Here is a 26477-nt window from a genome sequence, read left to right on the forward strand (position 1 = left end):
CTTTAGCGTATTCATTTATTATATTATTATTTGTTAGCTTTATTTTGTCCTTATGTGTATTTAATTTTTAATTCTGGTGTATAATTTACTTATTAATTTAGTATCATATTCAATATTTAAAGCTACATATTTAATATTATTCATTTCATTATTCAATTTTATATTATCATATTTTAAGTATTTTAGCACTCCATAAATTAATGAATTAAAGGTTGCCACTTTTTGACTCCAAGGATGAAAAGATTAAAAATATATTTTAGTATTCTGCTTGGTTGGCTTTCTATAAATGTCTATATCGATTTTATTATTGATAACTGATAATTAATAATTGATAATTATTGATAATCTTAATTGCAAAAACTATGACTTAAATATGTAAGAATGACAAATTGTTCATTCGCCATAACAATTAAAGAACATATCAATTGTATTATTGAAAATAATAAAGAAAAATCTAATTTCCCTAAACACATTTTAGAAATTGGACATAATTATAACCCTAACAAATATATTAAAATACACTAATAATTATTATAAAAACAGTATTTTAGAAAAATTTCATATATATTTGAATAATAATAAATTAATGAATGAATAAGTCAAATTCGATAATGATATCCTTTATAAACAAATTATATAACAATTAATTATTAATACGTTGGTAAAATCTCATTTAATATTAACTCTATTTCATAATAGTCGCAAACATCTTATGGACATGACGTTACAGTCTTATTGTCATACAAATTAATTTTATTTCTTGACAACCAACTATTATGAACGTAATAATTTTTAATTTACATATGATTATACATTTGAATTTGAATTAACATCTTATGGGAATTCCCTGATAATAGAGTAATGGCTCCGAAAGTAATCAGATATATATTTTTAAAATTGTTGGTAAGTGGAACTTTAATTTATACAATTTTCATTAATCTTACAAAAATCATGTCAACCAGTGTAATTTCAAGAATCATTTATAATAAATATTCATACTTAAACTTCAGACCTGGCAGAAGTGGAAATCCAGTCAAAAGTTCTGCAAGAATACAACCAAGACTCCACATATCAATAGGCATTCCATAACGAGCACCAAGTATTACTTCTGGAGCTCTGTAGAATCGTGACTGTATATATGTGTAAACTCTCTGTGATTCATAGCAACTTGAACCAAAGTCTATTACCTAAAATAAAATATTAAAAGATTTTAAGTAATTTTCTATACAATTACTACTTACACCTACAGATGGAAATAATTAAATTCAATCTTGTCATGTACACGCTATTGAAGTGTACACTGAAAACCAATTTTTAAACATACTGTCTGACATCCTCATCTTGTGCCTATTCAAGTTTTCTGTAACTATATAGTTCTGGAGATATTTTGTTTAGTGAGACATATCAGTTAATATATATATATATATATATAGGATTAAAGTCAAAGCTTGTTGAATGTATTTGGTGGCAAAATAAAACAAATGACTTAAGCTGGCCTTGAATAAACTAAAAAGGTTTGACCCACAAAAATTTAGAACATGCATAACCAAAAAAACCAAGCTGCCAAAGTAAAATAGTTGGCCCTTTTTTAATTGTTAGTTTTAGAGTTTATTTATCCTTGTTAGTTTAGTTTGTTATTTAAACAAGTTAGTTTAGACTCATGATGTATATAATCATGATGTTTCATGCACCATAAATACAATCTATGAAATAATCGGTAAAATATTCACCATTCAAATTTTTCCTTGAATAATTTTTCAAATAATTATTACAATAAAAAAATTTAATTGTGCATTGAAAAAGAATAGAGGCAGTTACAAAAATAAATAATAAAGGAAAAAGAGAGACCTCGAGTAGAAACGTAACAATAACAAAGAATAGGAAAACCATGAAAAACAAAGAGATATATAATGATAGATAAGTGCAGAAAGTATAAAAATTCAAAAGATGATAAAGGCAGAAAACTGTCAACAATAAGATATGAAATTAATAGAAAGTGCAAAGTAAGAAAGGAACATTAATTTAAGAAGATATACAGTAAGAGACCAAAAAAAATTATTCTGAAAAACAAATTAAACAAAAATATATTAGTATCAGGGGTGTGGGTGAAAAAACCAGTGTTAGGAAAAAAAGAACTAACAGGTGGCAGGCATACACAGGACTACGTAGAAAAGAAAAATTACATGAAAAAGCATTAAAGGTGAAAAAATTAATTAATGATTATTTTATTAATGATAATTTTAATATGATACAATATTAATATGAGAGAGCTCTAAAAGATTTGAACAAGATAAAACAGTAGGAATTGATGACATATCACCTTATTTATACTGTTATCTGAAAAAAGTAAGAGCAAATAATATAATATAAATAATAACATATCGGTACAAAAAATTTATGTGACTGGAGAAGTACATTCACATTTAAAAAAAAGGCAATTACTATCATACTAAAGAAAGAAGGAACAGATAAAAGATAAAACTGACATGTTCTCAGTCTAAAATCTCATGCATAGAAAATACTCTTAAGGACAGTTTGGTTTCAAAAAGAGCATATATGTAAGTGGAGCCATTCAGGTCTTCAGACAAATTTTAAAAGGCAAGCTTAAAATGAATAAAGCCATCCAAATGATGAATGTTAATTTAAGAAATGTTAATTTACAAAAATTGGATTAAAATATAAGGAAATTAGACATATTTATAATTTGTAAAAATAAAATTATGTAACCTTATAAGAGCAGAAAGTGGAAAAGACAAACTCCAATCCAGAAAAGAATCAGACAAAGGTGTAGTCTGTCTTCAAATTGTTTTTCAATTTGTATAAAATAGAAATACAAGAATCTGAAGATAGATTTCAAAATTTAATAATTTCAGAATGGTGAAAAAAAGATGTTAAGATTCACTGATAACATTTTTCTTTTGGTAGAATCCAAAAATGAATTAGATAAAGCAAATAATGAAATCGGTTAATGCAGTTTAAGAATAAATAAGACTAAAATGAGGGTAATAAAGTGTGACAGGGAGGGCAGTATTGAGAAATTAAATATTACAATATGGTACAAAACCTATAAAAGTTGCAGAATTTTATTATTAAGATAACAAAAAATTAAGGAAATGGTTAAAGCAAAATAGACATTAAATGCAGACTGGCATAAGCAAAGAAAGCTGTCATGCAAAACAAAAAGAAGTCTGCTAGTAGATAGGTAGGCAAGTCTGTAAGGCATTAAATTCTTTACAAATTACAATTATACAACCAAATCCATATTAATTTAATTAAACTACAATGTATACTTAATTATTAAAATCAAATAACAATCATTACAATTAATTAAAGACAAATTAAATGGCCTTGGTTATCTGAGGAGTGCAAATTATTTAACAAAAGTGTTAAAATATGTAAGATAAATAAAAATAAATAAACTTAAAAACAATAAATTTAAAATAAAAAATTTCTTCTCTTTATAATATAAATAAACTAACCCTTAGTTTCTTTATGAATGGTTCTACTGCATCCTATCGCTAGTTAACAATATATAAATAAGATTGCAAAACAATTCACTCATCCCTTGGTTTCTACCTCTACTGAACGTAAAAATCTTTTTTCCTTAAATGAATTTACTACATCCAAAAACTCTTTACTACCTTTAGAATTGTTAATTTGATTTATAATAAGGTTATTATATTCTACTTTTTTCTTCTTGCACACTTCCTTAAATTTATAACTTTGTATGTATGGATTTTAAATATTTCTTATAAAACTTTCTCTAAAATAAGTACAATATACATAAAAAATAAATAAACAGATACATAAAATTAAAAAAAACTTCAGTAAGGGCATTATAACACTCCTTATAAAACCACTTCTTTTTGTAACTAGTGTAGAATTACAGCCTCTGCAACGCAAGTAATCAAATTACAGATATATTGGACAACAAAAGACTTCACAAATTATACTGCCAAATAAATAAAAGTTCTCAACTACAGAAATGAACTAGCGTTAGATCTTAAAGATGTAAATTTGCCCCAACCTCACTTCTAGTTCTTTCATTTAAAAATTGTTTAACTTCAGAATTAATTTCATTTTTTAAGTTTCTAAAACAGCTTTGACTTAATTGGCAATAAAATAAATTTCTGGTAAATTTTTTCTATAAATTATTAACTCTGCAATTAAAATTTCCAGTTATAATAAATATAACATTTTCTACTACAATATTACAAATTACTGAAATCCTTGCCCTAGTAGTTTCACTTGACATAACTGACAAAAAAAACCCCTAATCTTGTTTACACTTTATTTTAGTAGTATTTGAATACTACTAAATTTGATACCTCACTAGATACCAATCACAATCACACCTGAGGCTCTTCCTTTTGTTTTTTACCTTGCGGTCAGCACAGATATTTCATTCTTGAATAATTTTTAAGGCGGTTCAATACACTTTTCCTCAATAAACATTTCCAATAAAATAAACATGTCAAATCTGGCTCCACATTGTAAAGAATCTGAATCACACTGTTTATCTTTTAAAACTCATTCGCTCCTTTGCCAAAAGCAGTCGCAAGTTCACCAAATATATTTAATCGCTACATCTTAAGTCTTACTGGTTTTACTTTTTGATAATAACTTTCCAAATCTAACATACCAGTAGACCCAGTATATGCTCAGAAACTAATTATTCTAAACTTATCTTATGTGTGCCTTAACATCTGTTTCATTATGATTCATCAAGGTACTTACATCACATCACTTTGCGTTACACTGATCCAATGGTGAAGTTGATATCAATTGTTTTTTTTGTTCTTGCTTAAAAACTGAAATTCTTTATTTATAAATTTATGTTTGCTGAGCTTGAACAAGATGTGGTTTCAATTTCCAGTTTCAACCAATTTTTTAAAGAAATTCTGCTATATACACACACACATATATATATATATATATATTGCTTCCTTGAAGTTTATAGATATTCTGCAATTTTAAACTTCATATGAAAATCAATTAATCACAATCTGTAGTCATCCTGTAGTTTGCTTTATTGTAAGACATTATCACAGATTCTTACCACACTTTATCTTACTTAATGTCATGATGAAAAACTGTCATAGAATTTTTTAATGGTTTGTACAATAAAGAACCACACTTCACTTAGCGAAAAATACAGGATGCCATGTTACAGGCAAAAGTAGAAGTTAAGTGAATCATTCATGGATGAAACAGTTTTATATAACAATCAGGTGACACCTGAAGACACATTCAGAGCTTGAGAGGTAAGAGTTTCAATTTTCATGGTCCAACTATATACTATACACCAGTGTTTCTCAACCTGTGAGGCGCACTCCCTTGGAGTGGGGGGGTGATAACACTGAATGAGCACGAGCATATGGAAAAGAAAATATTATTAAAATAATTCATTTACTGAAAGGAAAGCAAAAAAAAAAAAAAACATTCTGACATAACAAATAATAAAATACACATTTACACTAATATAATACAGTTATAAACAGGACTGTATCAGTACTGCTCAATGTATTTAATAATTAACTTATCAATACTACATTAAAAACAAGTTTAATAATTATTTGTGCCTCCCTTGGGTCTGTCTTGCAGAGCAAAAGTTTTTCAAAGGAAGGTTTAATATTAGAAATAGACACTCTGAGTTCTTTTTCTACATTCAGCTGAGAACTATATTAAAGCAGCCACCCCAGAAAATCCAGTTTTGCAAAGGCAGAATGTTGAAAATGGTAATAGTATACAAAATGCTCTTGTTTTCAGTGCAGAAAACTCATCATCCTTGAGCTGTGTAAACTTTTGTGCTGTTTCCGGTCATGTTACGAACAGAATGTCTTTTACCATAGAACAAGTTTTCATTCTTGAACAATATTTTGCTATGAAATCGTACACGAGTGTAAAAGAATCATTTCAAATAAAATTTGTTGGTGTTCCTATCCCAGAAAAAATGTCAATTTCTAGGCTAGCAAACCAATTTCGAGAGACAGGTAATGTTTGCGACAGAAAACATAGTGGTCGACCAAGTCGCTTGACAGATGACGTTTTAGAGAATGTGAAAACAAGACTGCTCAATTCTCCACAGAAAAGTTTACGAAAACTTTCCATGCAAGTTGGTTTGTCATATTCGAGTGTTCAGAAAGCTGCCGAAAAATTTAAATTGTATCCGTATCGCGTACGATTAGTCCAAAGCTTCAGCCTCCAGATTTAAACAAGCGATTGCAATATTGCCATTGGTTTAGGTCTCTCGTAAATGATAACTGAATCGAATTTTTAAACACAGTGTTCTTTAGTGATGAAGCTTGGATCCATCTCAATGGCGAACAGTCAAAACTGTCAAATTTGGGTGGTTGAAAATCCTAACGCTTTACAAGACAAATCTTTGCATCCTGAAAAAATTGGTGTGTGGTGTGCGATATCTCGTCATCGTATAGTCGAACCCATATTCTTCGAACAGACAATAAATGGTGAAGTATACAGGAATATTGTGCGCCAATTTGTGTCCTTCCTGGAACCTCAAGAACAGTATTGCTGGTTTCAGCAAGACAGCGTTACATGCCACACGTCTCGAGAAACCGTGGATTTTCTGCAAGAGTTCTTTGATGATCAAATAATAAGCAAGGACTTATGGCCTCCAAGGTCCCCAGACCTCACATCTCCTGACTACTTTTTGTGGGGCTATATTAAGTCCAAGGCCTTCAAAAACAATCCTCACACTATTGATGAACTTAAAGTCAATATTACAGACTTAATCATGAATATTTCCAATGCAACTCTTAAAAAGGTTTCTGCTAATATGCTGAAAAGAATCCGTGTGTGTATAACCGCAAGGGGTGGGCATTTTGAGCATATTCTTTAACAATTATGTAAGTAATAGCTTTTAATTAAATCTCTTTTGTAAGTAACAATACATTTTTTTATTCCACCTAAATTTCCCTTTCTTAAATTACATTTAAAATTGGGTAACAGGACTAACAAATCACTCCGTACTAAATTGTCTTTTGATTTTGCCACTTCCCATAAATTCTATGAAGATTTCTTCTTCAGCAGTCGAGAGGCCTTCAGGATTATTTTGAAATAGATCCCGAACCCACTTGTAACTTGGTACCAAGTTGTCATCAGCAAGAAAATACTTTTAAAATTCTTTACCAGCATAGCTAAATGATTTTCAATGGTTATAAAAACAACTTTCACACATTGTTCTTCAGCCTTTTAAGTTTCAACACATTCTTCCACATTTGCACATATTTCTAGGTTTCTCTGCTTTAAATTTCTGCTCCGCAATTCCAGTTTTCTGCAAAAAGCATTAACTTTATCACTTGTATCCAACATGTGTATTTGCACCTTGGAGTTAAAGATTCAAGGTATTTAATTTCTTGAATATGTCAACCAAGTAGCTGAATTCCGTCACAAATAAACCATCTTGAAACTTCTCAGCTTCCAATTTCCCTCTGCTAGAAAAGTGGCAATTTCTTCTCTTAATAATCCAATAAACATGTTGCAAAAATTTCCCATGTGATAACCATCTTGCCTCACAATGAAATAGTAGCACTGAATATACTGCATTCATGTCTTTAAAAAGTGCACAAAAAATTCTTGATTTTAGGGGTCTCATTTTTATATAATTTACTACAGTTACAACAGTTGTTAGCACAATATTCAGACCAGGACTCATTTCTTTGGAAACCAGAGCTTCTCTATGGATCATGCAATCTGTCCAGACACATTGTGGAGATTTTTGTTTCACAAGTGCTTGTATGCTTTTAATCTTCCAATGTACATACTCCAATGCAATTTTTCTACTCTATGTTTGCTTCGTTTATAAAATCATTTAAGATAGTAAATAATGCGAGTACTTTTGCTTTGAGTTCTATTGGTTAGCAGAAAAGCAGTTTTTCTACTGCTGACATACCATCACAAAATCGAACATAGGCAATGAAACGAGCATCTTTATTGCTGTCTGTTGACTTATCAAGCTGAATTGAAAATAATTTGTCACAAAACTTCCCAAAAAGCTGATGCTATACATCTTCAGCTATCACCAATTCGACAGGCAACAGTACCATCTGATAGGGTATGGAGTGCAATTTTTGGTAAAATTATCTCTAAAGATAATTTCTACAATCTCAATTGCAGCTGGCAAACTCTTCACCAATGATGTGAAGCTGTTTACATCTGGTTACTTTATATGAAACTTTGTAAGAGGCAAGTAAAGCTTTTTCAGTCACAAAGTTTTTTTATAAAAATTATGTTTACTCTTCATACGATTTTAATTTTAATTCGAAAAATTCTCAGGGTTTGTTAACAAACTCACTATGAAGCATTTCAAAATGTTGTTTAAGTTTATTAGATTTCATGCTGTCTGCTGCCTTTTGCCCAAATGATACCCAGGGGCCTTTCTTCTTCGTTTACTTCAGTAGTGGTAAACCCAAAATTTAAGTATTCTTGAGAATAACGTCTTCGTTTTATTTTCAGAACCATACTCATCTGTACACTTGTTCATGCTTCACTGTAGTCTAATGCTCGCTTACGCCCATTCAAAAATTTATCCATAATTTTGTATTAATCTACTGCCATGAATATTTAATACCTTGAATTGCAATTAACACGCAAATTACAACACACATATTCATGATAGATTCGATAGTGATAGAAGGATCGATTCGACTGAAACTGGCTGGAATTGAACGAGGTGCAGCATTTATGCATGTTTGCACAGATGTTCCACAATGTTTGAGACAAATCAAAACTTCTCATGAAGCCGCAAGAATGTTCGATGTGGTGGACATAAGACAGAGAGCAATAGAGAGGCATCGATTCTGGTCTTGTCAGTGCAGAGGATCGGTGTTGCCAAATATCAATAAATTTACTTATTCTTGGTAATTTGTAAGGTTTGTAGTGAAGCTTATAAGGTCGTAGTGTAGCTTTAGCATCAAAATACATTATTATTGTATACATTGTTATTGTATGAGAGAGGAGCGCAATGAAAATTATGACTGAAAATTGGGTCACAAATACTGAAAGGTTGAGAAACACTACTATACAGTTACTTAACTGCTCCTCATACCTGTACAAGTGAAATTTTTGTCATATAGTATATGGTGTTATAGACTTCATTACATTTTCTCAAATAAAGTGAGAAATTAGTCACCTTATATTTCTAATTAAATGATAATGTGACTTAGTAGTAAGAAAATAACACCTTTTTAAAAATCAAAAGTCTTCATTTAAAAAATAACAAGGATTTCACTATTAGTAAATTTTATAGACACCATGTAGAAGAACTCAATAACACTTTGGTGATCTATATATAACTTCAACTACGGTTCAAATCAGTCGACTATCAAAATTCAGACTACATTCCAGTAATGAAGATCGTTGTTGCATTAGCTGTTGGATAAAGCACTAGAATAGCAGATTAAAGAGAACAGTTAAAAAAATAAAAATATATTGTTAGTTATAGGGAAAAAATGTGTAAGCTTAGCTAATAGACAGGATGAAGGAGGCTTGGACAAAAGAATTTTATCACGCTTGACTGTTATGCAGTATATATCATTTCTTACTACAGAACAGATTTTGTGTTAATAAGGAATACACAAATGCACACAAAGTTGACACTACAATCAGTAAGCTAAAATAAAAGCTACTTTATGCTGTAAAATAATTAATTTTAAAAAGGCAGTAACTGGGAATATCTTAATTAACTAACTTAGGTTAGTGAGCTTTTTGAACCGTTGTGTAAACACTTGAGAACATACACTTTATACATATCAGAATCCCTGAATGCTTACCGAACAGATTAGTTACTTATTTCATGTAAGGACAAAATATTCATACACAAATATAACATATCATGATAAATACTATATGGAGAGGTAAGCAAAGTGAATAAAACTGAACTTGAAAAGAAGACTAAACTCAGTAAATACTTTAAAATCTGTAATTAAAAGCATTATCTCAGTGGAACAGCATGGGTAACTAATACTAATACCTGGCATAAAACTACATCTAAACCAATACTCTTCCTCCAAGATAGAGCCAAGAAAGTATAAGAAGAATCCTGACACAGTTGCAATATGTAAACTACACATAATAAACCCTGTAAATAGCTAAATAATGATAAACTTTAATTTTAAACTTATACTCTTAAGCATACTTCTTACATTCTTAGTTACTCACATGCTTTTATTAACATAATCAAACCAACAAAAGAAGACCTCATCCTGTAAGAAAATGAAAATCCAATTTCCATGGAACCATTGAACTTTTTTGTGGTTTTTAGTTACATTAGCCCTTTTACTTTGGATGGATAGCTGATAATTCTAACAAATTAAGGACAATATTTAAATCACCAGTAGATTTTTTGTCGAGTTTTTATAACAACAATTCTACACTTATAAGTTATAAGCAACAATTAGAAAAAATGATTAATTTTTGTTTCTTCTTACATGAAATATGAATTAATTTTTTTTTTTATTGTTGAAAATAAATCTGGTCATAATTTTTTCACCATCCTTCAATTTTAAAAAAATTAAAAATATTTAATTTGAAAATTGTTGATACTAATCCTGTAATGTTGCTTGCATAATTAACTGAATCATTTATGCACTCGTTATTAATTTTTTGCTAACTTTGTTAGTCACTGATAAGCATTAGTATAATAAATAACATACATATTACACATTATACCACATCCCTAAACTGATAAAGGGCACATGAAAAAATTTGATCATTTTTTATAATTAAAGAACTATCAATAATAATAAAAATTACACACTGCTTATAGTTTTTTTTATATTATAAGAGCACTTTCATAGCGATCACTACTTCATCTAATATTAAGAGATTATTTTTGTAAAAATATTAATGCAGAACAGAAGGTAGTTTCACCTTCTGTTGGTTAATTAAAAGGTAACTTTTAAATGAATAATGAAAAATTGTTGATAATTCATACTGCTATCATGATTAGACAGTCTTATATTAGATAACACTGGTCAACAAAATTAAATTTTTTGTTTGTTAAATGAGAGTGAATGCTGATTCTTACAGTACTTTTTATGCTGATTTCATACATGTTAATAGATTTTTTTCTATTAGGCTCAGTTGTTTTTTAATTGAAATTTCTTTTGGAACAAAAAATGTAAGGTAAACGTAATATTATAATACATTACATGCATTTTGTACCCACCTAAAACCTATTTCTTTTGGATTTTCTGCTGTAATTTGCTGTAGGTAGATCCTTTAGATTTCAACAGTAGTCAAGCTAACATTTTTGGGTTCCATTTTCCCTGGTATTGAATTTCCATTGTAAATATCTCCTGGAGAAAGCATTCTCCACGTTCATCACTAATAGCAGCAAGATTGTTACGGAAAAATCCAAATGTGAATATAAGAAATGGATTTTGAGTGACTGTTACACCCAAGTTCTTTGTAGTTTTGAAGGAGTTCACTCACAAGTTCTCTGTAGTTATTGGCCTTATGGTTTCCAAGGAAGTTGTTTACCAGATTTTGAAATGATTTCCATGCAGCAATTTCCAAGTCATTCAAGCATTCTTCACACACCGAATCACTCATTAGTTTTCTTATTTGTGATCTAACAAATATACCTTCCTTTATTTTAGCATCGCTTATATCAGGGAATTTGCTTTTTAGAAACTGAAACCTTGCACCATTATGATCTGTGTTAAAACATTTTTTGAATAAACCTAGGTTAATGTTTAGTGACAGAAGATAAATGTTTTATGGTTTTACTAATGCCTGACTAACAACATTCTTCTCTCCTACAGTCACTACCTCACTCTTTGGCCACTGCTCTTTTATGTAATGGTTTTTCCTATCCCTGCTGTCCCACTCGCACAAAAAGCAACAGAATTTAGTGTATCTGCTATTACTTTCAGATCTCCACAGATATGCCATAAATATTTCTCATACTGAATCCTACTCAATACAAGTTGCGTATTTTCATAAGACTCCTTCACGTGAACAGCATATACTAATGACATCGATGGGTATTTATTTGCAATAAATAGCGAAGTAAAACTGCTTTCAAAAAACTAAGCTTTGATGAGTCAATTAAAAGTCGCCATTCATCAGGATGGTGCATATGCCCCAAAGCTTCCAGTAAAGAATCCACATCATTACAGTATACTAAGTTTTTGTACTGAAGAAGAAATGTTCAAATTCTGAATGTCTCTCATGGAAAGCACTTATTTTAGTGTTTGGTTGAAAAATATGTTGTCCTTTCAGTCTTGGTGCCAGTATTTCTGCTAGATACTTTGATAAAGTTAGATCACAAAACAGATCATTTAATTCTGATTAATTAAACGGGGTTCAGTATATCTATTTTCTAAAATGTTTGGATCTCTTTCTTCATCACCTGATAAGTATTTCTCTAGTCTGCACAACAGTTTATAAGTAAATATAATAATGACAGAAATAACTAATGAGTGAATGATATGTTTATAGTAAGATGAAAATAGGAAGAATGAGCCACATTCTTGTTCACTTTAATTAGTGTGTAAATAATAAACATGATAACTATACCCAATCAATGTGACAATAATTTAGGGACTGTAATAAATAAACAAAAGCTATTCAGTTAATAAATAACATAATAAAATATGTTCACAAAATGCTATGCCTGGAGTTTATCAACAATACTACCTGAAAATAATAACGGTAGTTTAAAAAAAAAATTAAGCCTGATAAAAGAATTCTAATTTCATATTTAAAATCAGCATGAAAAATAATTTAAGAATCAGTTATTCACTCTCATTTAACAAAATCATAGTTGATCAGTATAATTTTATATTAAATAAATTTTATCATTTGTTTAAACCATTCATTATTTTCAAAATTTAATCGTTCATTTATAATATTATTATTTTTTCATTTTGTGGATCTTTTCAAGAGATAGAGTTTTAAGTTTATTACTATTTATTTTTAATATTTCCATGTCTTGTAAATTAATGAATTTATGCTTATTACCTTTTACATCACCTGCACAATTAGATTTTTGTTTACCGTACTTAAAAGCCTGTAAATGTTCATTAAATATAAATATTTTTTTCAAATATTCTGCTGATCACATCTATATAAAATTTGATATTACAATTATCACTACCACAGTTTATCTTGTACACTCCTGATTTGTTGTAAATATTTTGTAATCTATATCATTATTATTAATATTATTTTAATTTTTTATTATTGGTTTCAGAAGCTATTTATAGAAATTAGAAAAATTTTTGTTTTTTAAAAAACATCTTAAATCAAAGAAACTAAAAACAAATAATCAAGATAATATACATAACGATCATATGATCATTTGGAAAACAAATATTATTCTTGATAATAACGACACTCAAATTTTAAACTTAGGTTTAAACCGTAATTATCCAAATAATTATAAAAATATTACAGAAGCAGATTACCTTTTTAAAATCCCTAATAATGAAAAAAATCTAATAGACAATAACATAACATATATAATAAAACAAAATATTAATAATATAAAAAATAATAATAAAGACAAAAACAACTTAAATGATAAATTTAAAAACTTAAAAATAAAATTAATCAAAAGAAAGCTACAACAGTTACAGCACAGAAAAAGCAAACGTTCCCAATCTTATTTATACAGTTCATTATAATGAAAAAATCTACTCTTTTATAAAAACAAGAGATTTTAAAAAACTAAATAATGATCCAACTAATAATAATAAACTCAATGCAAAATTGGTAACATTAAATGATAATTGTAACAAATTAATAAAGAATAAAAATATACTATATATTAACGATAATCCTTAACCACCTAAATTTCAGGTTTGATAAAATTCATAAAAAAAATTATTCTATTAGACTGCAAATAAATTATATTAATATACCTTTAATTATTAATTTTAAAGGTAAAATAAATTAATTTTTAATTTAAATTATTAATTAATTTAAATTAATTTTTAATATACCTAAAATTTTTTAATTTTTATCAAATCTCCTAATTTTTTTTTCAAATAACAATATAAAGCTTATTTATACTTACACGGTATTAAAAATAGTATTAAAGTTATTAAAATACTAAAAGAAGTACAGTTGGGCAATTGCGACATTTTGGTTTCTAACGATATAAATAATACGAGGTCTGTAAAAAAAGTAATGAGATTGGTTCAGAAAAACTTTTTATTTACAATCCAATTTTAAATGGACTCTATCACCTTCAAAGTAGTTCCCTAGGGAAGCCAAGCAACGCTTCAAACGGTTTTTCCAATCTTCATAGCACTGTTGGAACTCAGAAACCGGAATATCCTTCAGACGGTCGGTTACATTTTTTAAATGTTTCCTACTGTTCCAAAATGGTGTCCTTTGAGGTGTTTTTTTAAAGTCGGGAACAGGAAAAAGTTGCAAGGACTCAAGTCAGGTGAATAAGGTGGTTGAGGAACTACAGGAATGTTTTTCTTTGTCAAAAACTCATTAATTGAGAGTGCAGTGTGATAAGGTGCATTATCATGATGCAGCATCCAGTTGTCTTTGATGGCTGGTCTCACGCAGGCAACTCTTTTCCGCAGTCTTTCAAGAATTTCTTGGTAAACATATTAATTTATAGTCTGTCCTGTAGGCAAAATCTCCTTACGGTCCATGACATTACTATCAAAGAAACAAATTAGCATGGTTTTGATTTTTGATTTGCTCATTTTTGCTTTTTTGGGACGTGGTGAGTATGAAGTGTGTCACTCCTTGATCTGGCGTTTTGTTTCTAGGTCGTATTCAAATACCCAAGATTCATCATCAGTAATAACATTTTTTTTAGAAAATCAAGATCAGTTTCAATTCGCCCTAGAAGATTGCGGCACACTTCCACCCTGTTATTTTTCTTTTCAGCAGAGAGGTTTTTGGGACCTATTTTGCACAAACTGTTTTCATGTCCAAATCGTTTGTCAAAATTTGATGGACTGTGATATGATTCAAATTCAATTGTTCTTCAATCATTCTGACAGTTAATTGCCAGTCATATCATATCAAGTCTCTGATTAGCTCTACATTGTCATCACTTTTTGACGTTTCTTCCAGTGTGGATCGTCCGCAACTGATCCCCAGCCACCTGAAAATGCTTTAAACCATCTAAAAACTTGGGCACATGACAAGAGCATTATCTCCATATGCCCATTTCAATTTTGAAAATGTTTCAGTAACATTCTCACAGAGTTTAACACAAAACTTGATTGCACTACGTTGTTCATTTAGTATCACTCATTTTTGTAACACACAACAAAAACTCGTTTCATGAAAAGTTTGTTTACGTCTCATGTGGCAACAATAGACTAAAAATATTAATATCTAATATAAATCAGCCGTTCATATAACAATATGTTCACTTGTAACTTCACAGTGTTGCCACTTTGGCTGCCAAAAAAAAAACTAGTCTCATTACTTTATTTACAGACCTCATATGTTTAATAAAATTTCTAGTAAATAAACTAAATATTGTTAAAAAAATTACTATATAAGAATAAAATACATAATTCCATAATAGAGTGAATAATGTTATTATTAGAACTTTTTATTACAATTACTGCACATTTAATAACAAATTTTACATGCAAGAAGATGGTTTACTAATGAGTTCTCCTTTAAGGAGCATTTTATTAGAAATATTTTTACAAAATACCAAGGATAATATTGTACATAACATTATGGATAGAATATGTAGACGTCAGTTGGTATTTTCAATAAACAAATAAATTTAGAACATAAAACAATACTTCATAAACTCTATGATTTTCATCAATATATAAATCATACTTAAGGTTGAACAAAATAACATCATAAATTTCCTCAACATAAATATAGAAAGAGATATAATAATAGATTAAAGTTAGGAATTTTTTGAAAACCAATAATATCTACAACAACTATTAACAGTATCTCAATACATCCATTCTATCAAAAAATTTATATACATAACACCATATTAACAGAGGCATTAAAATATATAAATGATAATACAATATTAAAAAGTGAATTAAATTTAATTAATTTATAGCTATAAATAACAGTTATACTGCAAAAACTGCTAATTTAATAAAGAAATTAATAGAAGTATACAAAAATTCAACAATAAAACATATTCTACTCTCAAATAATAAGAAAATTTTTCTACCCATAAAATATAACTCATTTAATTTTTTTTTAAAAAACATCTTTTTAATTTCTATAAAATAGATTCCTAAGCCAATAATAAAAAATTAAAACACTTATTAATAATAGCAATAATATAGATTATAAAAATATTTACTATAAATCAGGTGTATACAAGATAAATTATGGTAGTGATAATTGTAACAAATTTTATATAAGCATGACCAGCAGAACATTTGAAAAAACATTCAAAGAACATTTACAAGCTTTTAAGTATGGTAAAAAAATCTAATAATGCAGACCACATAAAAAGTAATAAACACTAGCCGGTCAGGGCTTGCTTTGCTTACCGGACCATCTAGCAAGGGGAATCTGCCCCATGCATCTTCAACATTTTCAAATCCTCATGTTTGTGAGAATATTAAGTATTTTATAGAAATATTTTAAGAAAAGAAATATTAGTGTATAGAGAATATTTTTCTGAACATTTTGGCATTTTTATATTTGAAACGGGCTTAAGAAGTGAATAGGTATAGAATTTAATAGTTTGACAAGTATTTCTGTTAAAATTAATAGACATATAATGTTTAACGCTAGCCATATTGATAACAGGGAGTTGGCTTGGGTTTTCTTCGTTTAGTCTTGTGTGTGTTCATGTGAGGTCGTGTAAGTTGCCAGTCTAGCTGCTGCTATCAATGCAGAGTGGACCATAATAAAAAAATCCATTCAGCCAGTGCATAAAAATACAGTCAGCCAGATGTGTGCCAAGACTCTCTCCTGCTAAATAAAGAATCCTTCTTTTTACAGCTAAATATTAACTAATAATCCCTTTCTTTTATTAATATAAAATTACATAAATAAAATAAATAGAATATTAATAAATAATAATAAGTAAATAAAAATACAAATGTAAAATATAAATAAGAATAATCTATGCTTAGAAATTAAATTAAATAATCTGTAAATTAATTGACAATGGACTGCTTCTAGCGAGAGAGAGAATTACCATGTGCAGCTGCCCAGCATACCACCATCGGTTCATTGGTCTGCACCAATAGCAGCTAAAATAAAAATGTGAGCACATACTACAAACAAAAAACCCACACACCATCCTTTTTAATGAGAAAGATAAATTCATTAACTTACAAGGCATGGAAATATAAGAAATAGATAGTAATCAACTTAAAGCGCAATCTCTTGAAAATATTCACATAATAGAAAATAATAATAATACAGTGCGATCATTTAATTGTGCACTTCATGATACTATACACTATATTCCACTATGGACATAATACAGGGATACTGATTTGTGGCATGTAGTTATGCGCAACTGGTAATACCTTACAGCAAGTATTGGAAATGTCCACCATTTTCCTGAGGCAGGTCTGAACCCTTCACACCATATTTTTTGACACCTTCATAGGACATCAGGACTAATGGAATTCATCTCTGCAGTAATGGCTCACTCCAGGCCTTTTAGAATACATGGGTTTTCTCAATATACATATCCTTTCAAAAAACCCAGAGAAAGAAGTCTGGAGATGAAGTCAGGGGAACAAGGGCGTCACAGACCTTTTGAGATCATGCGATCACTAAACATATCTTCCACAACTTCCAAGATGTTTTTGGATGTATGGCACATTGCCCTGTCTTGTTGCAGGTAATAGCATTCATCAGGCTGGAGAAGAGCTACAAACTGCATAATTATATCCTGGTATGCCACACTGTCAAGGGTTTCATAAAAAAAAGATTGAGCCCACTATTCATCGTCAAGAAATCGCACACCAAACCCCTACCTTCTGAGCGAGCAGCGGTGATGTAAGATGTATGGGTTTTGTGTTGACCAATATCTGTTGTTCTGACTATTGATGTAACCACTTAGGTGAAAATACACCATCACTAAAAAACACATTATCCAGTATGCCCATCCCATTACTTTCCACCTGGTTGATAAACCACTGGAAGTACCTTATTCTTTTAACGGTGTTTGGGGATTTCAGTTCCTGTACGCAATGTATTTGGTATGCGTGTAGACCTAATTTCTGTGGCCTTTTGTGCATTCCCATACAATATTCATGTCTGTGATGATAATTTACACAAACCTTTCCTTAGAGACTGTTCAAGTAATGCAATAAATCTTCCATCCTCCCTTCGGTCAATACTGAAGCACACCTATTCTTCTTTCTTATCAGCAACTCTCCCAGTCTCCCAAAAGTGATTGATGATATGCATTACTGTTGTTTGGCACAGGTGAACCTGGAAATCTGACACAAAATTCTTTAACATAGTCATACAACTTGCTTCCAAAGTACACCTTGACAATAAGCATTGCTGTGCTATTGAAATCGGCATGACTATTAACAATGAAGACACCACATGTTCAGTAATCATAAAGACCATGTGCTCTATACACAAAAAAACAATTATAGCACACTGCACACTGCCACCTACCAGTAGGTAGCCAACACTTAGACAAACATCAAGTAACTTTAAAAAATTGCTAAAATGTGGTTACTCAATGTCAGTGTCCTCAAGACAAATGATGAGTGCGATAAAATGACTGCACTGTATTATAAACGAACAATTAAATGGTTTAAACAAATGATAAAATTTATTTAATATAAGACTATCTAATAATAATAGCAGTATGAATTGTTATTAATAATCTTTCGTTATTCATTTAAAAGTTACCATTTAATTAACTGACCTTGAAGATGAAATGACCTTCTGTTCCATTTTTAACATTTTAACAAAAAAAGTTTTTTTAACATCTGATGAACTAGAGATCATTACGAAAGGGCTTATATAGTTTAAAAAATTATCAGCAGCCAAGTCTAATTTTGATTATTATTAAACTTATTATTATTATTATTAAGTTTATTATTATTCTGATTAACAAAAAAGACACCCAAGTTTGTATAATTATTTTATTTTCAAAAACATAACATTCATCAGATTAAAGCTGATTATTTTATTAACAATTCATTTTAACAGTAAGAAACATACCATTTACATTATCAGAAAATTGGAAAAGAAGTTCTTCTTCAAAACAGTGGTATATGCAATGTACGAGCTCTATAAATTCAACAAGACAATTCTGTAAAATATGCGGTTAACAAATGTTATAATTTGAACTTCTATCTACCCCCTTATCAAATTTCAAGACATTTGGTAATTACTTTAGAAAAAATGAGAATTTAAAAAAAATGGTTACCTTCAATAAAAGTAGATGCATCAAAGCAATTTTTAGATAGTAGTAAACAATTTTACAACAAAATTCAAAAATGTTACTATTTATTGAATTGGATGTGGTTTTAGAAAAAAAAGTAGAATTAATGAAACTGGAAATTTAAGTTTTTAGTTAATGTTGAGCTGGTATAGTCCACCCATGAAGAAACTACAATATTCCAAAAATAAAATTATTAATAACTGGTTTTATATATTAACTATCCATTTTTTTTTATTATTCTATTACATCAAATAATTTTACTTCAATTTTAATTAATGATTTCTGTTTAATTTACCTTTAGTATTAATGGATGTAAGACTATAAGTTTACCTACTTTGTTTTATTTTATTTTGTTACAAATGCTTTACATTCAATTGAAGTAGTTTGAATTCAGTTTATTTGAAAATTTAATTTCTATCTGTTGTAGATTTATTGTTACATTTATATTTAAGTAAAAGATTAATCCCACTTTATCAAGCACTGCTGGCCACACACAAATGTTTTATTTTATATGATAACATTACAGACAAATCATTGTAATAACAAATTGTAAAATTATGTAATATTCTGCTTATTTATTGGCTACCATTGGAATTAAAATAAAATAATCTTCTATAAAAGTACAAAAGTTATAACAAACATTTACGTTACTGCTATGTTATATACCTGCCATTACTCAGGATCATAATTTCTTCATAAGCCCATCCACTTCTTTTTTTAGAAAAATCATCCTGAACTTTCCACAAGAAACATAAATCTCCTTTGCATTCCTTCTTGTTGAATTTAACCTTCAAATCTAGCCTGCTTATTATCCCACAATAGTACAGTTTGAATGAAAACGCAAGGAGTTTGAAGAAAGAACATGTATTTTAAACTTTCAAATAATATACAGCACAATAACTAATCAACTGTACAAAGATGTACAAATTTACTATATCTGGAAGTATATATAGTATCCTGAACAGTATTCTATAGAGTACATATTGTACAAGTATACTATACCTGGGACCACCGGTTAAGAAGCCAAGACACTACCACCATTCCACCACAGAACTATGTTCCTCTGTTCCTCGTTTATTTTAATATTCTCTGAATAGTTCAGCACATTTAAACAAAAGTCTTTCATGATCATCTTCTTGTAAGTTGTACTCTTAAACATCTGATTATTATGCCTAGAATCCTATCCTGTAATCCTGTACTTAGTAATCTTAGTATTCAAAACATTACTTTCTTCTTTTTGAATACATCACTTCCTTTTTCATTGTTAGGTAAATTCTGTTGAGGAAATTATTTATTTATAGCCTCTCAACAAGCAGATTAACTATTTGCAGTCAGCAAGTACAGATTTTCATTCAATAATTATTTCATTAAACTTTGCTCATCCGGCGATTCATTATTCTCAGATTCTCTCTCCAAATGGGTATTGTCCGTAATTTGCACTGGTTTTTGTTCTCAGCTTTTTCATAAACTTAATGATTGTTTTATCATATTGTCCATTTTTGTTGTAAAATAGTTTCTGACTGTATTTGAGATACAAATAAACTTTTAAAAATAAATGTAAAAAAAAAATGGATTAATGAAAAAAATATTCTACCAACAACTTTACTACTTGAAGAAATAACTGATAAAAAAGTTCTGATTCTATTAAAATAAAATAGTAGTTAAAAAGTGTTTTATGCCAGAAAATACAATTCAATACATATACACTGATAACAAAACATATATTTCCCATTCTTTTTCTAAGCAAATTACTGTCTCCATATTAGATTATTATTAATTACAGTGATAAACATAATTTTTGTTTCCTAACATGCAATACATGATTATAATCTGTTTTCTGATGCTGAAAACAAATACGAACTCAGAATCTTTCTATCACCCACCATTTTTGAAAAATTTTTAAATTTTAATTAAAGGATTTTTTTCGTTTTTCAATGTACAGTTAGCATTATTTTAAGCTTCTATATTGTATTTTTTTTTGCTCATATTTTTATTGCTAAACCTTGTTAACATAATTTGTAAGCTATAAATAAACAATACTAGACAAAAAATTAAATCATATCATAGTCACATAATATGACATCATATCTAACACAGAAGAGTGAGCCTTCATGGACAAGATTAATCATATCTGTGCAGGTCAAAATATGTTGCTGAAAACACAGTTGTGTTGTTTGTATTACGCACTGGATTTAGAAATGAATTAATTTTCTTCAGTCTTATTGCTGTCTTAAGTTTGTTAACAGTACAGTGTCATAATGCCTCGAAATTGTGTAAATGATGTGAATGCCTTTTGTTATGTATGTGGTGAGTTTTCCGTAAAATCAAATAGAAAAAAACATTACACCTCTAATTAAAAAGGTATATCATTTGCAGTTTCAGTGTAAAATTGGAGATCAAAATAAGATGTGGGCTCCTCATATAGTATGCTCTCATTGTTCTGTATATTTAATAGGATGGCTGAAAGGAAACAGAAAGCTTATTCTTAAATTTCTTCTTATTTTTACCTTCAAAATTCTGTAAATAAATCTGAATATATATATTCTGGAAAATACTTTGCCAATAGGTTTTCCATTAACAGCTATCATGTCTGAGATTTATTTACAGGATTTTGAAGATAAAATTATTTATGGCATTATTAATACACATGATATCCTATTACTACTATGTTGATGATTTTTTTGTAGTTTATAATCCCGTTATACACAGTGAACATTTAATAATTTTGAATAAAATTAATTCATATTATAATAGTGTGAAATTTACTTTTGAAATTAACATAAATAGAAAAATAAATTTTCTAGATCTTAAGATCAAAATTAACAAAAATAATCAATTTATAATGTCAGTATATAGGAAACCCACAACCAATAAAACCACAATACATAGAAATTCAAATCATCCGTGATCACACAAAATTAGTACATATACACACATAGTTACTAGAGCAATTAATTACACACAATATAATACAAATAAAAGTAAATTAAATAAAGAAACAGATATTATAAAATAAATTGCATAATGGTTATAATGTTTCTTCAACTGATAATATATAGAAAAAACAAATTTCAAAAATTATTAATACCACAACTCTTATACCTGTACACAAAAAATTTACAATATAAATTTAAAATATTTATACACTGATAATGTAGTTTAAAATATAACTAATATTTATGATAAAAGTAAATTTAAACCAGCATACACGATAAACAATCATATAATAAAATATTTAAAAATAACACTCACACTAACTTATATTATCTGACTAATTCATGCGGAATTTATAAAATAAAATGCAATGATTGTGGCCATATATATATAGGCAAAACTAATAGGTCTTTCAAAACTAGATTTTTAGAACACATTAGAAATGATAAATTGGGTTTATCTAATGTTACTGACCACCTTATTAATAACAAACATTCTGTATCTGATATTCAGACAAATTTGGAAATAGCGGAAATCAAGAAATTTAATTTAAATAATAAAAGTTTGGACATTCTGGAGAGGTTATATATGTAACCTCTCCAGAATGCCCAAACTTTTATATATATATATATATATATATACAAGTTCCAAAGAATTTCCAACTTGATCAACTTTCAGAGTATGAAAATGACACTATTATAAAAACAGCAACAGATGGCAGCACGTTTTTAGATAAAAATAGATATAACCAGAATGTATATAAATAATTTCAAATCCACTCATTAATGTAATACTGGCTACCCAGGTTACATGGTATAAATCTTCAAATTATTTTATGTTTAAAGTTAATTTTAATTTTTAATTCTTAATTGATGTCATATTTAAATTTATGCAATTATTTTATTTAATTGACTTCACGTTTTCTATATACGATAGTAATTTAATTTTTTAATCTTTTAATTTTTTCTAAAAAAAAATTGTTATGTTTTGATATGTCATTTTATATCATTTATATAAAACTGATGATGCAGGATCCCACGAAAGTGCTACTAGAATAAAGAAAAGAAAAAGAAAAATAAGGTAAGTGTCATTTCGTTTACTTTGTAATTCTGTACTTGGGTTCAAATTGGTTTTTGATTATAAAAAATACAATATATTGGTACAGAAGAATATGGGTCTTATAAGTACTGACTTTAGAAAAATCAATATATGTATATATAATAGGCTCTTATCAAATGACAGTAAAAGGCACAATTGAAAGAAAATGTATTAACCTAGCTTTACCTTACTATGAACATCACCTATTAATTTTATGTTTCATACTTAAATGTAAATCAACATTTTAGAGAGAACTTTACACTTTTCCACCTAACAGTCTTTAAAAGTGGGCTGCTACTAAATAAGATTCACTTTGTTTTAACAGTTCATTACGGATATTAATTATAAGTGTGTATGCTACAACAAAAAATAATATAAAAACTGGAACTCCTGAAATAACAATCAAATCCAGAATAGAATCTGGAATGATCAATAAAAATAATATAAATATATTGTCAGTAAAGACTTAAGTATAAAAAAAAACAATATTTTTGAAAATAAAGACACATTTTTTCCTTCCATTTAAATACCAATATTGTTTAACTAAACACAATTATTATTAATACTAACACATAATAATGACATAAAATTAGTCGCATAAAAATAACATAATGTCCATTACATAATGTTTTAATTTAATATTAGCTTAGGATAATGTAATAATTATATATTTCAAAACAATATTTCACACAATATTTAAAGATAATATATATTCTTATACTTATACTTTATTCTATCAAGATCTGTATAATACACCATATTCTAGGTTCATGTTTAGCACCAATTCAATTTACACCACTACAGCTAGACATAATTCCACCCAGAGAAAAATATTTTTCACTTAAAAAGAACAGAAAAAATAATAATACACAGCAAATTGTACAATGAGTAAATTAAAAGAAATTACCATTGTAGTACCATTAAACTGTTAACAAAAATATTCTAACACACATTAATGATAACAGATCCTAGTCAAAACATGCAATATATAATTTACCAAAAAATACTACTAAATAATAAATAATACTGCACAAGGAACACCTGAATTAACAGTGTTGTACATGAATAAATACAAATTACTTATAATAATTAAGAATTTCAATAGCTAATCAAATATAAAACTTTCTACTTTTCATAGTTTTACATGAACATAAAACATAACCAAAAAACCTTATTACAAAAAGAACTAAGTACTTCTGCTGAAAAATTATAAAACACACATATGCACACTCACACAATAATATACATTAAGCAGTTAATTAAGTAGAGTGAAATCTAACAAGAGAAAGATAAATGAAGTAAGAAGCAGGAAACACCATATAAATATTGATTCTAAATAAATTTCACTACTAATTCTATTTACTAACCTTGATTCCACTTCTTCCTTGTTGTTTCAAAAGAACATTTTCTGGTTTCATATCGCAGTGAATAATTTTATTTCGATAGAGAGCATCCAAACATTGAAGAAGTGAATGTGAAAACTTGCGAACAAGTTGAAGACTAAAACCCTGAAATTTATTTTTCTTTATTAGTTCATATAAGTTGATTGACAAAAGTTCAAATGTTATGCACGTATGGCTACGAAAAGTAAAATTATCATACATGTGAATAATGTTCATTGTATTATCTTTATCCTGTTTACGTAAATGCTCCAATATCCTTATTTCTTCCTGAGCCTGACGATGAAACCTTTTTTCATTACGAACCATTTTAAGAGCAACATGCTCATGATTCTTGTGGTCATATGCTTTGACTACTTGTCCAAAACTTCCTTTACCTATTATCTTTAAAACTTCATATCTATAAGCGATATGATCATGAGGTATGTGAACATAAGAACCTTGTTCATTATCATAACAAGAATTATTTGGCATGCCTATAAGTCCTGGTCGTTTCTTTGCATTTGCACCAATAAAATAAATATGAGGGTACATAAAAATTTCTCTTAACTCATAAGGAGTTAGCTTATTCATATATAACTTAAGTACTTGGTCCGGTGTAGCTACCATAGTTTTTGGCTTAGGTGATCCGTTTTTAGTTTGAACAGGACTATGGGGGGCTTCAGTAGGCAGAAGGTGAACAGCTGGTAACGTTTGATTGAGACCAGCTGCTGGTCCAGTCATTTGCGTCTGTTTCTTACTTGAATTTTGTGAATTGTGTGCGTTATTTAAGTTGCTGTCATCCATCAACTGTCCTGACTTTAAAGGCGGCAAGTGGTTACTAGAATCAGAAGACTGCGAGTGATAAGATTCATTCGGTGCACTGGTCGAAGCTCCATTTACGTTATTCAATAAAGAACGGGTACGAGTTAAAGGCATATCGATGTCTTGAGGAGTTGGATTAAGGGCTGACAAAACAGAATTCATTCTATCTCATGTAGGCTTAGTCCGATACACAGTTCGACCATGAAACCGAAACTTCAAAACAAACCTGTAGTATCATTCCCGCGTATGACTAGGCACAAATATCGTTGTAAAACCTCCTTTTCTCGCACATAAGTTTTTTAAAACTTTTATTCTACACCCATATCAGTCACTTACATACGTACACAACCGATACACAAACAACACAGAAATTAAGGTTAGTACAAAGCGTAAGCGGATCTCAACGTTATTTTCAGGCTAGTCCCAGCATTAACACAGCCGATTGAATCGTACTAACACATATTTCATACATGTTACCACCCAAAACATTTAAAGACTTAAGACTAGCTTTATAAAATAAGAAAATAGAAAAATATTTTATATCCACTATATAAAACACATAAGATTAAAAAATAATTGAAGGCTGTACACAACATCTCTAAAACAAATCATGAATTAATTAAAACATTCCTGGGACTAATTTACTGAAGTAAATTTAACTCTTAAACAATGTTCTCTGTATGTTACTCGGTATTTCCAGAAACCAAAAATCAATCGCATATGGCGCTCGTTACTATTCGGATTTAAAGATTATAAACTTTATTTTACACTATGTAATAAATTAATGGGTTACATTTCATCATTATTTTTATCATAAATATTTTAAATAAAGCATGTTTCGCATATGTGTCAAAACTCACATTTTCAAT

At 28.7% G+C, this 26477-nt stretch overlaps 1 protein-coding gene across 1 annotated transcript in view; it reads right to left on the reverse strand.

Annotated features, from left to right (window-relative positions):
* Dyrk3 (Dual-specificity tyrosine phosphorylation-regulated kinase 3) overlaps positions 1 to 26041 on the reverse strand; it is a 33190-nt gene extending 7149 nt beyond the window's left edge. The window contains exons 1-2 of the mRNA XM_075362442.1: positions 24772 to 26041; positions 1013 to 1187 (exon numbers count right to left, since the gene is read on the reverse strand). Of these exons, the coding sequence (XP_075218557.1) occupies positions 1013 to 1187; positions 24772 to 25770 (1174 nt within the window). The 5' untranslated portion in view covers positions 25771 to 26041. The remainder of the gene's footprint in view (positions 1 to 1012; positions 1188 to 24771) is intronic.
* Positions 26042 to 26477: the final 436 nt, after the last annotated feature.

This window comes from Lycorma delicatula, chromosome 4 (assembly GCF_047948215.1).
Source record: "Lycorma delicatula isolate Av1 chromosome 4, ASM4794821v1, whole genome shotgun sequence".
Classification (NCBI taxonomy): domain Eukaryota; kingdom Metazoa; phylum Arthropoda; class Insecta; order Hemiptera; family Fulgoridae; genus Lycorma; species Lycorma delicatula.